A 17,601-nucleotide genomic window follows, 5' to 3' on the forward strand; every position below is an offset into this window, starting at 1 on the left:
AAATATCAAATTATAGGTAGCATATGAGAAGTGTATTCAAGCTGACTTTTATAACTTTTTCATTTAATGTATCCCCAAATATCAAGCCTCTGAGCTAACGTTCTCACCTAAGACTCTTTCGAAAGCCAAGCTGGCAGGCCGGGAACTTTCATCATTCATAATGGCCGATTTGGAAGGCAACATAGGTTCGCTCAATTAAAGGATTAATTTCATTTCCTAAAAACATGGCCTCTGGGGGGCTGGAGAGATGGCTCAGAGGTTAAGAGCACTGACTGCTCTTCCAGTGGAACCGGGTTCAATTCCCAGCACCCACATGGCAGTTCACAACTGTCTGAAAATCCAGTTCCGGGGGATCTGACACCTTCACACCAATGCACATAAAATAAAGTTAAATAAACTATAAAAAATATTTTATAAATAAAATGACCTCTGCTGCCAGTACTGTAGAACGTTCTTCGTGATATTTTACAACCTTTAAAACTTCTAAACCACCAAAAGGGGATATTTGAGCATCCAGATTTTCATAAGAAAACCAAGACAGCAACAAATAATGCTCAAGGGTGTTAAACTGCTGCATAGCGTTTATAGGGTAATAAACCGGGTCAGCAGACCCCAGTCCTGGAATTGTTCTCATTTTACTCTTTTACTCTTTGGGGACCCGCACCCAGCCTGGCCTTAGCTTGGTTTATTTCTAGTCATTTTTTTTTAACTTAAATTATCCTGTTTACCTTTTGCCTTTGGGCTTTTATCTTTCTCTATTTCTATATTCCTTTTTTTCTTCTTACTCCATGACTTGCAGTATAGCTGAGTGGCCTCATATTCCACAGCACCATACTTGCCATGCAGTGAGACAATTCCATCTCATTGCTTCCTGGGAAACTCCTCCACACTCCTAATCGATACTTTGCTTTGCTTGTTATTTATGTATGTATTTATTGTATTTACTTAGAGATGGAGTCCCACTGGCCTGGAACTTACTTTGTAGCTTAGGCTGGACTCATACTTGTGGCAATCCTCCTGCCTCAACTCTCTAACCACTACAATTACACCTCTTTACCACCATGCTCCGCTGGGAAGTATGGTCTGCGTAACCATGACGACCTCAATCTGTAAAAAACCAGGTGCCGCAGCAGCATATGCTTGTATCCCACCTCTTAGGACAGGAAGAGCCCTGGAGCTAGCCGGCCAGACAGTATAGTTAGGTTATTTAAAGAGAAAAATAAATGCATTAAGAAAAAGCAAGCTATGGGGGCTGGAGAGAAGACTCAGTGGTTAAGAACATTGCCTGCTCTTCCAAAGGTCCTGAGTTCAATTCCCAGCAATCACATGGTGGCTCACAACCATCTATAATGGGGTCTGATACCCTCTTCTGGCCTGAAGACATACACACAGACAGAATATTGTATACATAATAAATAAATAAATAAATATTAAAAAAAAGAAAGAAAAAACAAGCTAGGCAGTAGTGGTGCACTCCTTTAGTCCCAGCATTTAATAGACAGAAGCAGGCAGATCTCAGCGAGTTCGAGGTCAGCCTGGTCTACAAAGCAAGTTCCAGGACAGCCAGAACTGTTAACACAGAGAAATCCTGTCTCAAAAACAAAAACGAAACAAAAAAACAACAGAAAAGAGAAGCTAGCTGAGCTAGAAAGAGGGCCACCCTCTTGCCCTTCAGGTTAATACACGTTAGTATGGAATCTGGCACTGAACCATTTTTAGATGATCTACTTCTGGGTCAGGGTTTCTTTTCTTTTCTTGTTTTGTTTGTTTTTTCGATACAGGGTTTGGAGCCTGTCCTGGAAGTCACTTTATAGACCAGGCTGACCTTAAACTCATGAAAATCTGCCTGCTTCTGCCTCCTCAGTGCTGGAATTAAAGATGTACACCACTACCTCCCGGCTTTGGGTCAGGGTTTCTTACATAGCAGAGCAGCTCCCTTGCTGTGATCTATTGAAAGTTGACTCTCGACACAGGGTTTGTCTAAAAAAGAAAAAAAAAAAACAGTTGGGTAGTGGTGGCCTTCAATCTTAGCATTAGGGAGGCAGAGGCGGGGATCTCAGTGAGTTGGAGCCCAACCTGGTCTACAAAGTGAGTTCCAGGACAGCCAGGACGGTTACACAGAGAAACCTGGTCTCAAAAAAACAAAACAAACAAACGAAAAAGAAAGAAAGAAAAAAGAAAAGAAAAGATAAACAACAGCAGCTGTGGCAGTGTGATTTAACCCCAGCTCTCAGGGCAGAGGCGGGCGCAGCTCTGAATTCAAGGCCATCTTGGTCTATATGGCAACTCCCAAGACAGCCATGGCCACACAGTGACACCTGTCAAAAAAAAAAAAAAAAACAAAAAAATGGTGCTGGAGAGATGGTTCAGTAGTGAAGAGGACCGGCTGCTCTTGCAGAAGACCCAGAACCCACATGGCGGCTCACAACCACTTGTAACTCCAGGTCCAGGGTGTCTGATGGCTCTGCTGACCTTCATGGGCTCCTGAATAAACAGAGGCCAAACAAACACATAAAATCAAACAAATAGATATATAATAAGTAAAAAAAAAAAAAAGAGTCACCAGTAATGAACGGTAGCCCAGAGAGCTATCTATAAACACTGCAAGTTATACTTTTGAAGAGGGCAGGAGCTCATCTCAGAGCCTTGACTGTTTACAAACCCAGACAGAAGCTAAGCTCTCCCGTAGGGAGCTGATGGGGTACCCCAGGCTTCAGTGCCGGCTGTAAGATGGTGTTTATCTCACCTCACTCTGGCTACTGGTTCACAAACAGGCCGTGAGTCAGCTATGATGACTGTGTTTGTGATACACAGTCTGTATTCTCACATTCAATATTGGATATTGGGAAGGCTTTTGTTACCTTATATGAGTTGTGGGGTTTTTATTTGTTTGTTTGTTTTGTTTTGTTTTTCCAGACAGGATTTCTCTGTGTAGCTTTGGAGCCTGTCCTGAAACTCACCTTGTAGACTAGACTGACCTCGAACTCACAGAGATCAGCCTGTCTCTGCCTCCTGAGTGCTGGGATTAAAGGCATGTGCCACTACCACCTGGCAAGTTTTTGGGTTTTTTTTGTAATGTAGTCCAGTCAATTGTATTTTTATATGATTTTTAAAAGATTTATTTTTAAAAAGTTGTTTTTTTTTCCATTTTATGCGTATGGGTGTTTTGCCTACACCTGCTGTGTGTCTCTAGAGGTCATAAGGGGGCATTGGATCCCTCGGAACTGGGGTGACAAAGGCTGTGTGTGAGCCACCATGTGGTTGCTGGGAATTGAACTCAGGTCCTCTGGAAGAGCAGCCTGTGCTCTTAACTGCTGAGCTGTCTCTCCGTCCCTCACCTAATATGAGTTTTAAAAAGACTTCATTTGAATAGAAAAACCAATATGCAAGCCTTAAAATACACATGTGTCAACCAAGGATTAGGAGCTGTGAACTTGAGGCTTTCAATGCTTCTAAGCCACCGTGGGAGGCCGTAGGGTTCTTGGCTACATGCTGAGTTTGAGGCCGCCCTGCCCTGTCCCTACACAAATTCTCAGTCCTGGAACAACAAAATGTCTTAACCAACAGACAGTCGTGCGGATTTGGGCAGTCTTGTAAAGAAGCTAGAAGTGAGCCCAAGGAGGCTGCAGCTGAGTCTTGGCAGCCACGCCCCTCTGCCATTAAGCGTCCTCGAGGCCGTAGTCAGTTGCTCCACTCTGTCAAAAGCTAAGGTGCCAAGGCATTTCCCCACAGGTGCACTATAGGAAGAATCTGTATCCCAAGAGAGCTTGGCTTCACTGTGGTACCATTTACATTGTGGCTTTAAAGCCCTCCCCTTGTCACTCCGGAGGATCGTGGAAAAAACAGACAAAAGGAGATCTGGTCTACCATTTCTAAGTGTTAGATATGTCAAAGGCCAGCACGTAGGCGCATACCATAACTAACTACAGTACCAAGGCGTCCGATGTCTCTGGCTTCCCCAAGCACCCGCACTCACCCGCACACAGTTAAAAATAATAAAAATATGAATGTTTTTGAAGTCGAGAGTGTAGGGATAAAAGGAACAGGGGCTGAGGATGTGCTCAGTTGGCAGAGTGCTAGCTGATGTTTTTTCAGATAGTAAGTTTCCCCGCTGATGCAGAAAGTTGAATCAAGTCAAATTACAAGTATAGCAGCAGGCTTACTGAGAACTAAACACTCCCAGGTGGGTCTACTGGACTCAGAACGAGGCCAGAGAAGTTGCTCCCTCCCAACACACGTTAAAGCAGGGAGGTTTTTTAGATCTTAAGGCGAGGGGTGATGACATGCCGGCCAGGAGCTGGGACTGTCCACAAGAATGACCAGCGGGTAAGCCCAGGACAAGCACTTGGGTGGGCTGGTCCGGTTAGGAAGGCAGGTTGCACCGGCTGCCAGGAATGTGAAACTGGGCTTTGGATGCCATCCTTAATCAGAGATTTTAGCACGGTCTGGGCTGGGGGAAGCAGACCAGATGGAGTTTCCCAGCATCTTCAGGGGTGAGCTGGAAGCGCCAGTGGAAAATTAGCAAGCACACACGAATCCTGGGTTTGACCCCTGGCACTGCACATACCAGGTGGGATGGTCCACTTGGGAGGCAGAAGTGGTACACCTATAATCCCAGGACTAAGGAGGTGGAGGGCAGGCGCATCAGGAGTTCAAGACCAGATCCTACAACACAGCAAGTTCAAGACCCGTCTAGGCTACTTGAGACTCTATCTCAAAAAACACCACCACCACCGAAGGCATTTTTTCCCGTTGCTAAGCCTGCCTAACTTTTAACTCAAAAGGGTAACTTTCCCCATCTTTTTTCTGTTGTTCCTGTTGTTGCTGTTTTTGTTTTGTTTTGTGCCCTCCTCTCCCGACAGATTTCTCTGTGTACCGACAGCATTGGAACTCACTCTGTTGACCAGGCTGGCCTCAAACTCACAGAGATCCATCTGCTTCTACCTCCCGAGTGCGAGTGTTGAGATTAAAGGTGTGCACCACCACACCTGGCTCCCAGCCTATGTTTTTTTTTTTAATTTATTATGTATACAATATTCTGTCTGTGTGTATATGCCTGCAGGCCAGAAGAGGGCACCAGACCCCATTACAGATGGTTGTGAGCCACCATGTGGTTGCTGGGAATTGAACTCAGGACCTTTGGAAGAGCAGGCAATGCTCTTAACCTCTGAGCCATCTCTCCAGCCCCCCAGCCTATGTTTTTAATCCCAGCATTTGGAAGGCGGAGGCAGGTGAGTTCCAAGTCAGCCTGGTTTAGGCTCCTAGGACAGCCAGAGCAGCACAGTGAGACTCTGTATTAGGGAGAGGAGGCAGAGAGGAGGGGGAGAAGAAGGAGGGGGGGGGGAGGAAGAGAAGGAGGGAGAGGAAGGGGGAGAGAGGAGGAGGAACAGGTGGTGTAACTTTGCTCTCCCCTCTTCCGACTCCTTGAGCATCCATCCAAACCACAAGCATGCCTGCTTGTCCTGACACTCCCGCTTCCTCGCTGCTTTGGTGAAGACACCTGTTCACTCCTTTCTGCTGCTGTCTCTAGACCGCCACTGCCGACCCTAACTCAAAAGTCATGATTTCCTTCCTCCTCTGCAACCCCCCCTCCCCGCAGCTGCTAAGATTTATAGCTTGCCCGCCCTGTTATTTTTCTCTCCAACGCTAATAAAACCGTCCTGGAATCACTTTCTGGAAACTTAAGACCGCACAAAAGGAAACCGTGAATTCCTAATAATGTGCTCACTCCTACTAAATTGTGCAGAAAGCCACTCGGGGCTATGATGTTCTCTGCTATACACGCACAGCGCTAGAACGTCCCCAGAGAGAAACAGGAACTGCCATACCAAGGTCTGCAGATCTTATGGGGTCCGGTGCGCTTCTCAACCGCCTTGGCCTTGATCAAGCTCTTGTCCTGGCCCCTCAGTTTGCGGTATCCGGACAGTGCCCGGCCCGCCAGGCCACCTGAAGCCCCACTTCACAGACGTGAGCCACACACAGATCGTGAGCCCTGACAACGCCACAGCTTGCTCTGGATGGCCCTGCTGGGTTACCACAACCACAGTCAGCAGGGGCTCACACCCTGCAGTGGCTGATCCGCTGTGGTGTCGCGCTAGAGGCGAGGGAGAGCGCCTCCTAGCGAGGACCGAGATTACATCTCCCTGAAGGAGGATCTGAACCATTGCAGGCAAACAGAATTAGCTCATCCTGAGCATGTGAGAGATGGCTGGCATTGCTGAGGCCTGCAGGGCCTTCTCGCAGCGAAATCACATCAAGTGACTTTTCAAGAGGAGACACAGCTGTGTGTAGATCCCCCCCCCCGACCGGGAGCAGAAGTCACCCTGAGGTGCTACCCCTTGAAGATTGCCCTGACCTGCCAGAGGGATGGGGAGGACAGAACTCAGGACATGGAGCTTGTGGAGACCAAGCCTGCTGGGAATGGAACCTACCAGAAGTGGGCAGCTATGGTGATGCCTCTGGAGAAGAGCAGAGATATACATGTCATTTGCAGCATGAGGGGCTGTCCGAAGGAACCCCTCACCCTGAGGTGTGGTCCCCGCCTCCTTCGGCGGCTCCCATCCCCACCCTGGGACTCACACTGTTGGCCTGGTTCTCTCACTGGAGCAAGAACACAGGGGTCTCTCCCGCAGCCTCCCAGGCTGGCTTAGAACTCACTACAGAATTCCTGAAGGCTAAGCTTGTTACCGCACTGGGCTCAGACCCTTGCTGGAGTCTGGGTACTTATGTGAGGGCAGTCCTCCAGCTGGGAAGGAAGACCCACCTTGAATTTGGGTGGAACCATTCCATAGGATGGGGACCCAGACTGAATAAAATGGTGGGGAAGGAGAAAGTCTGATGAATCCAGCGTTCTTTTTTTATTACTGTTTTTATTGAGCTACATAGTTTTCTCCACTCCCCTCCCTTCCTCCTCCCCCTCCCCTTCTTCCTTCTCCCACGCTCCCCACGCTCCCAATTTACTCAGGAGATCTTGTTTTTTTTTTTTTTTACTTCCCATGTAGATTAGATTCATGTATGTCTCCCTTAGGGTTCTCTTTGTTGTCTAGGTTCTCTGGGGTTGTGAATTGTAGGCAGGTTTTTATTTGCTTTACGTCTAAAAACTACTTATGAGTGAGTACTTATTATATTTACCTTTCTGGGTCTGGGTTACCTTACTCAATATGGTGTTTTCTAGATCCATCCATTTGCCTCAAATTTGAAGATGTCATTATGTTTTTCTGCTGTGTAGTACTCCGTTGTGTAATTGTACCACATTTTGAGTCCCAGTATCCTTTACCCACTTGTGACAGAGAGAGCTAACACCATGTGCCACAAATTTCTCCAGATCCTCTGTGCCTTCTGAAGTCACAAACCAAAACAAATTCCCACTGAGAAAAAAAAGGGACTGGAGAGATGGCTCAGCCATTAAGAGCACTGGCTGCTTTTCCAGAGGACCCAGGTTCAATTCCCCGCACCCACATGGTGGGTCACAACTGTCGGTAACTCCAGTTCCAGGGAACCTGACATCCCCACACAGACATAAATGCGGGCCAAACACCAATGCACATAAAATAAAAATAAATTATTTTAAAAAGGGGACGGGTGGTGGTGGCACACACCTTTAATCTCAGTATTTGGGAGACAAAGGCAGGATGATCTCTGTGAGTTTGAGGCCAGCCTGGTCTACAGAGTGAGTTCCAGGACAGGCTCCAAAGCTACAAAGCAACCCTGCTTCCCCCTCCCCGCCAAAAAAGGAGCCTGGTGGTTGTGGCACACCCCTTTAATCCCAGCCCTCAGGAGGCAGAGGCAGGTGGATCTCTGTGAGTTGAAGGGCAGCCTGGCCTACAGATCAGATCAACTAACAGCCAAGGAAACACACAGAGAAACCCTGTCTTGGAAAACCAAAACAAGACTGGGCAGTGGTGACTCTTGCCTTTAATCCCAGCACTCAGGAGGCAGAGACAGGCAGATCTCTGTGAGTTCAAGGCCAGCCTGGTCTACAGAGCTAGTTCCAGGACAGGCTCCAAAGCTACAGAGAAACCCTGTCTTGAAAAACCAAAGGAAAAAAGAAAAGAAAAATCCAGACAAACACATAAAAACACCTTAGGGTGACTGGAGAGATGGTTCAGCAGTTCCGATCCTAGCACCTAAATAGTATCTCAGAAAGATCCGTAACTCCTCTAGTCCTAGGGAGGCCACCGAATGCACCAGGTGCACATTTATATACCTGCATGCAAAGCGTCTGTATGTATAAAATAAAATTGAAAAGAAAAGAAAAATATTTAACAGCACCCTCTCCTTCTTCCCATCCATGAACCCATGTTTGTAGAAAAATCAAAGCATTGCTATTCATATAACACATCAAAATATTTACTGGGAACACTGTCTAAGGATGTATTTTGTTTTGTTTTGTTTTGTTTTTTGAGACAGGGCTTCCCTGTGTAACAGTTCTAGCTGTCCTGGAACTAGCTCTTGTAGATCAGGCTGGCCTCGGACTCACAGAGATCCGCCTGCCTCTGCCTCCCGAGTACTAGGATCAAAGGCGTGCACCACCACCACCACCCAACTTTTTTTTTTTTATTTTTCGAGACAAGATTTCTCTGTGTAGCCCTGACAGTTCTGGAACTCAAACCAGGCTGACATCAAGCTTACAGAGATCAGCCTGCCTCTGCCTCCTGAGGTGGGATGAAAGGCGTGGGCCACACCATCGCCTGGGGGTATATTTTTCAACAGGGAAAACAACAACAAACCTCACGGGACAGCACTGTATATAAACCCAAAGAAGTTCAGAATCCAACTCTCAAAGTAACATTGTTACAGATCACCGTGGGCAAAACAAGCTTCTTTCTTCCAAGAAGTACACGACCCAGCTTGCCGGCCGACTGCCAGTTCCAGCTATGCCACGGAACCCAGGTAAGGTTCTGCGTCAAGCTAAGATAAATATTTCTCTTAGAATGTGCTTTTTCTCACTATTGAGAACATAAACTTGAACATTAAGTGTATTGTTTAAAAATTAAGGTGCTGGAGAGGTGGCTTAGTGGGTGAGAGCTCTGGCTGCTTGCAGACGACCTGGGTTTGATCCCCAGCACCCACATGTGGATCTCACAGCTCTCTGTGACTCCAGGGAATGTGGTGCCCTTTTCATCTGACTTCCAAGGGCACCCCACCCCATGCACACATAAATAAAACATTCTTTTAAAAAATAAAAACGAATTGCAAGAAGACAGTGGTAAACTCATATATCTCTTTGTAAAAATCTCTAACTGCCTCATGTAATGGTCTGCTTTGTCCCTTTAAGAGACAAGCCATGTTCACTCCCTCCCCAGTCTGCCGAGGCAAGCTGATCTCCTCCCCCAAGAGGCAGCTTCTGCCTTGATCCATTCTCCCCACTTCTCCCCCCACACACTCTGTTTCTCTCTGCTCTTCTTCCTTTTCCCCTTACCCCCTCCCCTTCCCTTCCATAACTATCCAACCTCACTCTGCATGGCATGCCTATCCGGCTGACAGCCCATGGAGGCCTCACCCACCATGCAGCTGCCCACTGCAGCCACTCGGGGACCCGCTGCGTGGTCTCATGTCTCAGTCACTTGGGGATCCACTGCGTTTTACTTTTACCATTACACCTCACTATCCTGAAGCTCGAAGTTCCTATTAGCGCCGAGCCACTGGTGAGAGAAACTAATTAAGAACTTCAAATCGACTAAAATAGATCACGTTTATTTTAATTGTTTCCATCATCGTTATTATTATTATTATTATTATTATTATTATTAATTATTATGGCTTTTCAAGGCAGGGTTTCTCTGTGTAGCTTTGGCTTTCCTGGAATTCTCTCTGTAGATCACGCTGGCCTCGAATTTAGAGATCCGCCTGCCTCTCCTCAGTGCTGAGATTAAAGGCATATGCCACTACCATCCGGTTTTTTTTTATTTTATTTTTTTCCTTTTTCTTTTCTTTTTTTCTTTTTTTCATTTTTTTTTTTTTGGACAGGGTCTCATTGTGCAGCCCTGGTCGGCCATTGTGTAGACCAAGTTGGCCGCGAATTCACAGATTCCTCTGCCTGCGACCCCTGAGCGCTGGGATTAAAGGCGTGTGCCACCTCGCCCGGCCACGTTCATTTTTCCATAAAACTGTCTTCAAGGGTCCTGAGAGATGGCTCAGTGTGTAAAGTCTCTGGTAAATTCTAGAGGTTAGAGAGAGAGAGGGCTCCGCGGTCCGTGGTTGCCTGGAGACGGTTCCCGGCATCCAACCTGGTGACTCACACCCGCCTCCAACTCACGCACATGATTGAAAAGAAAATAAATCTTGGAAAGAAACAAGAAAGAGAAAGTTAAAAAAAATGAGAAGGAAAAAGAGGAAGACAGAAAAATTAAGAGGATGGAGGTAGAAAAAATAAAAAGGGAGGGAGAATGGGGAGGGGGAGAGGGAGGGTGGAAGGACGAGCTGATTGCTATTCAGGAGCTCCACCTCCGTGCTTCTCTTTGGTTGGGGGGAGAGCACATGACCTTTTCTAACAGCTTGTTGGAGCTGGTCCCCCTGAGCCTTAGGGTTGGAGTGAGGTCAAGGCCAAGGTGAGGAAGCTTTGAGAGCCCTGCTGAGTGGCTAACTGAGCCCTAACCCCAGTGCTTCTCAGAGGAGTCCTGAATCCGAGGTCCCCCTCTAATCAACAGCCATTTTTACAACAAAATTTATGTATGTGAGTGTTTTAGCTGCATGTCTGTCTGTACATTACTGTGTGCACGTGTGCCTGGTGCCTGTGGAGGCCCGAAGAGGGCGTTGGATCCCCTGGACCTGGAGTTACAGATGGCTGTGAGCTGCATCTGGTTCCTGGGAATTGAACCCAAGTCCCCTGAAGAGCAGCCAGTGCTCTTAACCGCTGAACCATCCCTCCTCCAGCCTCTACAACCATCATTTATATCCCTCTCTTCTCTATTCTGCAGCGTTTGGGAGATCTTTATCGACACTGATTTTTTTTTTTATATAATATTTATTTATTTACTTATTATGTATACAATATTCTGTCTGCAGACCAGAAGAGGGCACCAGACCTCATTACAGATGGTTGTAAGCCACCATGTGGTTGCCGGGAATTGAACTCAGGACCTTTGGAAGAGCAGACAATGCTCTTAACCGCTGAGCCATCTCTCCAGCCCCCTCGACACTGATTCTTTATGAGGTCCCCAAAGCACCTTCAGGTGGTGGGTTAAAGGCAGTCTAGACACGTGGCTTGACCCACACCCTATTTCATAGGAAGGGAAGAGGGAATATCACTCACACACACACACACACACACACACACACGCACGCACGCACGCACGCACAGACACACAGCTTTGCAAACTCAGTGGCTGTCTCTTGAACACTTCTGTTCTTGCAGGTCACAGTCCGCTTTCTCAGCCTGAGGAGAACAACCCTGGCCAGGGCCAGCAGGAAGAAATCCAGGCAGTGATTATGCAGCTGATACAAATTGGGGACAGTGTCCATCGCAGGATGACTCAAGAGGTAAGGCCACAGTGTACCCAACAGCGGCCTGCCAGGTTGGGGAGGGAAGGAGGGACAGAACAGTGACTGCCCAGTGCCCAGGAAGGATCAGAACTCATGGATTAGTGGTGTTTAGGTCACCGAACGTGATACCTACAAGCTAGGGCCCTGGGGCAGAGCCAGCATTTGGCCTCATACTTGTACCTCACTGTGGTTCAAGAATAAGGTGGCTGGTCACAGCATCTCTGGGCAGCTGATGTGCGCTGACTCAGGCCATGGCCTGCGCCACCAGCAGACACTTCTCTTTTCAAGGGTTCTGGGGGGGAATCGGCATGGCATTAGCATGAGAGAATGGCATGCAGCCCAATTTTACAGAGGCATTTTTTTCAACTGAGACCCCTCTTTTTTTTAAAAAAAATTTCTTATTTTTATTTTATGCTCATTGATATTTTGACTGCATGTATGTCTGTGTGAGGTGTCAAAGCCCTGGAACGGGAGTTACAGACAGTTGTGAGCTGCCATGTGGGTGCTGGGAACTGAACCTGGGTCCTCTTGAAGAACAACCAATGCTCTTAACTGCTGAGCCATCTCTCCAGCCCAGCCCCCTCTTCTCCAGGGACTCCAGCTGGTGTCGGTGAGAGACAGCAAGGGAAATGAGGACAGGCTGTGCTCTTGGGAACCTCATGCAAGCCTAGTGTTCTTCTAGAAGCTCCTGCAGAAGGGAGCGATCATGGAGGATCCGCGGCAGGGTGGGAGGGTGCTGGAGGGTGCTGTCCCTTGGAGCCAGCTTCTCGCTCCTCAGCCCGTCTAGGCTAATCCACACAGCTGCACAAAAGCTTCCTATGCCCACCAAGTCCGGTCTATGTATTGCCGTTATTTTTGCTATCATGGCGAAGAAACAATGGCCTGATCCAAGCTCATGAGGGTTTATTCTGTCCGTGCAGAAGTTTCACCGTCTTAGCGGTTGAATTTGGGTCTGTGATCCTTTGGGCGTTGATCATTTTTGTTCACTTTGAGCCAGAGAGCCGTCTTTCCCAGCCCCAGCGCCCCCCTCCCCCCCAACCCTGTGCGTCTCTGGCCGCCCCAGCACCAGCTGTTGACAATACTGCTTGTCCTATTGAATTGTTCAAAAGGAATTGGCTGAAGATTCGGAGGTGTGCTCTTGAACTTTCGGCCCTGTTCTATCCATCTATGTCATCTATGTCTCTGTCCTTGGCTTTGTCTTGCAGAGTTGTCCAGTCCTGTATGACAGACTTGTCCCGAAGGTCCTCTAAACCACAGCTGTTTTGTTTCTTGGTGTGCTGTTTGGTCTTTTGAGACAGGGTTTCACTTGGCACCTGAGGCTAGGACTCACTTCGTAGACCAGTCCTGCTTCTGTAGCCCACGTACTGGGGCTGCAGGGATATGCCACCTTGTCTGGCTCCGTGGAATAAACTCCATTTAAAAATAATGGAAAGGCCAGGTGTGGTGGTGCACGTCTTCAATCCCAGCACTTGAGAAGCAGAGGCAGGTGGATCTCTCTGTGAATTTGAGGACAGCCTGGTCTACAGAGCAAGTTCCAGCACAGCTAGGGCTACACAGAGAAACCCTGTCTCAAAGCAACAAACCTCCTAGGTTTGGCTTTAAAATGTTGTAGTCTCTGCTGCTTCAAGGCTTTTGCATCTGCAACGATTTCAGATCTGGTTTGGTGGCCGTGTATTTGCCAATGCCATTATAAATCGAGTGGCTGCGTTGGCTATGGAGCTGTTTAGAGAATAGGTCATCGGAACTGCCCAGGAAGGACTCACAAACCACCTTTGTTTTTTTTTTCTTTTTTTGGTCTGTCAAAATGATTGATTGAACTGGACTGTGGTAGTACAGTCTTCAATCCCAGCAATTGAGAGGCGGCAGCAGCAGGTAGATCTCTACTTTCAAGGCCAGCCTGGTCTACTGAGTGAGTTCCAGGACAGTCAAGTCTATACAGAGAAAACCTATTTTGAAAGAAAAAAAAAAAAAGAAAAAGCTGATTGTTCTTAAGCTGTTTTTCCTTTGTTTTTACTTAACCGAGCATATTCAAGTGTTTTGTGCTTCTTAGAATGTGTTGATTTTGCTGTTTAGTTATGTGGGGTTTTGGTTTTGTTTCACCTGTTTGTTTTATACAGTTTTTATATAGTTTTGTTGCTGTGTCTCCCCCATCCCAAATCTAGGCCATGTGATTCTCTACACACAAAGTTTTAAGATACCACACATAGAAGCCCGATGTGGTGACTCTGACCTGATATACCAGCTTTCCAGAGGCAGGAAGAGCAGAAGTTCAAGGCCATCCTCAGCTACACACGGAGTTTGAGGCTAGCCTGAGCTACTTGAGATCCTGTCTCAAACAAAATAAAACAAACCCCATAGCAGTTCAATTCGGTTTCTTAGCTTCAGGGGGATCTTTGGGCCTCTGTAGGTCCCTGGTAGGTGCTGGGAACTGTCCCCCTGGGAACATGGGTTCTTTATTTAATTAGCCTTTTCAGGACATTGTGCGGTTCCCGGGGACCCAAGTTATATAGTAATGCAACAGAGAATTTAGAGTTTGCTTCTAGTATGTGAGATCCTTTCTGAGAGATTTCCCAGCAGCACTGGGGATTACTGCGGTGTCCTTGTCAGGGAGACAGGGGGTTTCAGAGATGTGACGCTGTCAGCTTGCAGCCACTAGCTGAGTGTGAGTGGCCAAACCGTGATTTATAGACCGAGTGCTCTGTGGCTTTTCTCATGGCCACACCGGAGGGACAGGCATTCAGTCTTCCTAAGTGACGTCTGCTATAGAAAGGGTTAAAATCCCTTGTTTTTCAGTTCCTGACAGAACCAAGTCCCCATTCCTTATTCTGCTGCTGGTAGCTTTTCATTATTGATCTGGTCATTCGATTATCCAGTCTCCTGTCATGAAGGTGCTCCTGCTGTGAGCCTTGCAGTACTTAAATACAGAGTTACAGCCTTACAGCCTTGAGACAAAAGTGTGACCTCAAATAGTAAATGAAGTGTGTCATTATCAGATAGAAGGAAGTGTCTGGGAGCAAAAGACAGAAGGAAAGGGAGACCGAGCTTTAGGAGTGACCCCTGCTGGGGGCTGGAGAGATGGCTCTGTGGAGAAGAACACTCTTTCAGAGGACCCAGATCAATTCCCGCAACCCCAGATCAGCTCGCCGCTGTAAATTACAATTTCAAGTAATCTGCCGCCCTCTTCTGGCCTCAGTGGGAATTGCATACAAGTGCTGCACATGTGGACAAAATACCCACACAGGTCCTGAAGAGGTGACAATTAAGAGAATGGACTGCTCTTCCAGAGGACCTACGTTAGGTGACTCACAACCCCCTGTAATTTCAGCTCTAGGGGCATCCAATAACCTTTGACCCCTGCGGTATCTGCACTCACATACACACACCCCTCATATATAGATGTAATAACAAAACCACACCAGGTGGCGGTGGCGCAGACCTTTATTCCCGGCACTCGGGAGGCAGAGGCAGGGGATCTCTGTGAGTTTGAGGCCAGTCTGGTCTTCAGAGCGAGTTCTGAGAGTTGGGGGTGGGGTGGCTGGGCAGACCACTGAGCCCCTGAGGCAGGAGTGGTCCACCTCCTCTGAAGAATGGCCAGGAGGGCCAGCAAGTTGGCCTTGGAGGAAGACGTAGTAGTAGAAGCTGGTGGAGCACACGGGCAACCATAGAGCTCCAGAGGCTGCTGCGGGAAGATCACGTATGACCTAGTGGGCAGAGTGGGTTGGTTCTTCAGGGCAGCCGTGGAGACAGAGACAGGTTTGCCCTGTCTCAAGACAAAGGCAAACCCCAAATAAAAGCTTGTGATCAGGGAGAGGTGGTGACAGTAGATCATGAGGGGCTCTGATGTCACCTGAAAGACTGTCCCCTCCCCCAAACCCTGGGAATTGAAACCAGGGTCTCACAAATGCCAGGCAGGTGCTCTATGACCAAGCCATATTACTAACTCTTCTTTTTTCCTTTTGGTCTTTCAAGACACAGTTTCCTGGTGTAGCCTTGGCTATCCTGGAACTCACTCAGTAGACCAGGCTGGCCTTGAACTCAGAGATCCACCTGCCTGTGTCCCCCTAGTCTGGCACTGTGCTCAGCTGACTTATTGCTTTTCTTCTGAGGACTGTCTGAAGTAGGGTTTCTATTGCCCTGAGGAGACACCATGACCACAGCCAGGCTTGTAAAGGAAAACCCTTACTTGGGTGGCTTACATTTCCAGAGGCTTAGTCCACTATCTGCATGGTGTGACAAGGTGCTGGAGGAGGAGCCAAGTGCTTCATCTCAACCTGCAGACAACAGGAAGTGGTCTGAGATGCTGGGCGTGGCTTGAGCATCTGAAACCTCAAAGCCCACCCCCACACTGATGCACTTCCTTCAGCAAGGCCGTACCCACTCCAAGCCACACCTCCTAACAGTGCCACTCCCTGTGAGCTTTGGGGACCAGTTACATTCATGCTACCATAGGGATGGAGTATCTAGCCCAGGATTCCCTGAAACTTCCTGTCCTCTGGCCGCAGCCTCCCCTGGAGGGGCCAGCTGTGTGCCGCCATCCCTGGGCAGGATTTTTCTCGAGTGAGACAAAACGATGAGACTTCTGCTCCCATGTTGCTGTCTGAAGCTTCCCTCACGTTCCCCCCACAAACCAGGTGCTGGGGCCTTTTGTCCCTCCCGACTTTGCCTGGATTCGCCCCTCCTCCTCACTCCTTTATGTCTTTTTGGTCCCTGGTGCCCCCGATGGGGCGTACTTGCTTCTCTGAGACCACCAGGAAGGGTTTTGGGATGCCACCAGAAGGCAGAGAGGAGTGGGGTCTCGTGTCTGAAGTGCCCCATGATCAGGACAGGAAGTGCCCCAAGGGTTGTGGTATATGCAAACACATGGGAGCCATCACCCCAGTCACACGCTTGTGTCTGGGCTGTGATGGATTGAAGAGTTACAGAATGGGGTGGGGCTCTGCGACCACCCTGTGCTCCCAGGTTGTTGGGATTGATGGCAACAGGAAACACGGGGCAACTGTCTGTTTCTTCCACAGGACCCCGGGGACGCGCTGCCTCCTTTGGTGGAGGAGATGGTTTTCATGAGAGGACGGGTGCTGCTGCGATTTTTCTGGAACAACCATTGGCTGTAGAGGACGGACAGACGGACAAGCCCTGCCCTCCGGTTGCTTCCCAAGGGGCCTGCAGGAGGCCTGCTGCGGTGCCTGACCTTCTCCAGCCCTACTGTGTCTTTGCTCGTTTGCTGAACTGCAGGCTTGACGCCCAGAGCCCACAGATGGTGGGAGAGCCTCCAGAGCCTCCTGGTGAAGCCAAGCATCAGGAGCCTGAGAGGCCTGACCACACAGAGAGCCTCATGAGGGAATCCCTTGTGAACTTTTCCACAAATCTCTGGGGCCTCCCCCTGGCTCGGCCTGTTGGATTCAGTTACTCCTTCTCTATCTCTTTCATCTTTATTTGTTCTTTTGAGGTTTTGTCTGTCTCAGCCCTTCCCACCTCTGTTAAACGAATTTCTGGTCCTAGGACGGTTTGTTAGTAATCACAAGTTCTGTGTATGCACATTTTTGAGTTCTTAGTAGGAGGTATTAAAAAAAAGTGAAATAAACATCATTTTATTGTGCATAGAACCTCTGTGTGTCTCCTTTGTAGAGGAGGGATTCCAGGTGTTTCTCCTTAGAATGGTAGACATATGCTCAACCCGTTCTTCCGAGGGAAAGTGTTCCCGTCTTGCCAATCTTTTGGGTTGACTGGACAGCTTAGCCAGTGAAGGGCCTGCCGACAAGTCTCATGGCCTGAGTTCAATCCCAGGGACCCACATGAGAAGGAGGGACCTGACTCCAGAAAGCCGTCCTCTTACCCACACATGTGCCCACACTGTGCACACACATAGGCAAACAGAATAAATTATAGTTATAATTTATTATTATATATAGTTATTATATATTATATAGCTATTATATATTATATATAGTTATAGTTATTATAATTATAGTTATATTTTATTTATAAAATATAGTATATTTTGAAATCCTCTGAATAGGTATTCATGTGGTTTCAAAATCAAAGCAACAGAAAAAGAAGTATAATGAAAACCCTTCTTATTTTTTGAATCTCCTTAATATACATAGAAATATATACATA

The 17,601-nt window shown here is 47.8% G+C and overlaps 2 protein-coding genes across 2 annotated transcripts in view; one reads left to right on the plus strand and one right to left on the minus strand.

The window, feature by feature from the left end:
- The window catches only part of Kctd20 (potassium channel tetramerization domain containing 20), a 28,357-nt gene extending 22,372 nt beyond the window's left edge, over window positions 1-5,985 (minus strand). Inside the window, exon 1 of the mRNA XM_048451228.3 lies at window positions 5,829-5,985. The gene's annotated coding sequence lies outside the window, so the exon portion shown is untranslated. The remainder of the gene's footprint in view (window positions 1-5,828) is intronic.
- Window positions 5,986-8,782: 2,797 nt separating this feature from the next.
- On the plus strand, window positions 8,783-17,087 carry Pxt1 (peroxisomal testis enriched protein 1). Its single transcript, XM_087897845.1, has 3 exons — window positions 8,783-8,892; window positions 11,357-11,481; window positions 16,500-17,087. Exons 1-3 carry the CDS (start codon window positions 8,877-8,879, stop codon window positions 16,593-16,595), a joined length of 237 nt encoding a protein of 78 aa, XP_087753971.1. The 5' UTR covers window positions 8,783-8,876; the 3' UTR covers window positions 16,596-17,087.
- Window positions 17,088-17,601: the final 514 nt, after the last annotated feature.

This window comes from Myodes glareolus, chromosome 18, assembly GCF_982192425.1.
Source record: "Myodes glareolus chromosome 18, mMyoGla1.1, whole genome shotgun sequence".
NCBI lineage: Eukaryota > Metazoa > Chordata > Mammalia > Rodentia > Cricetidae > Myodes > Myodes glareolus.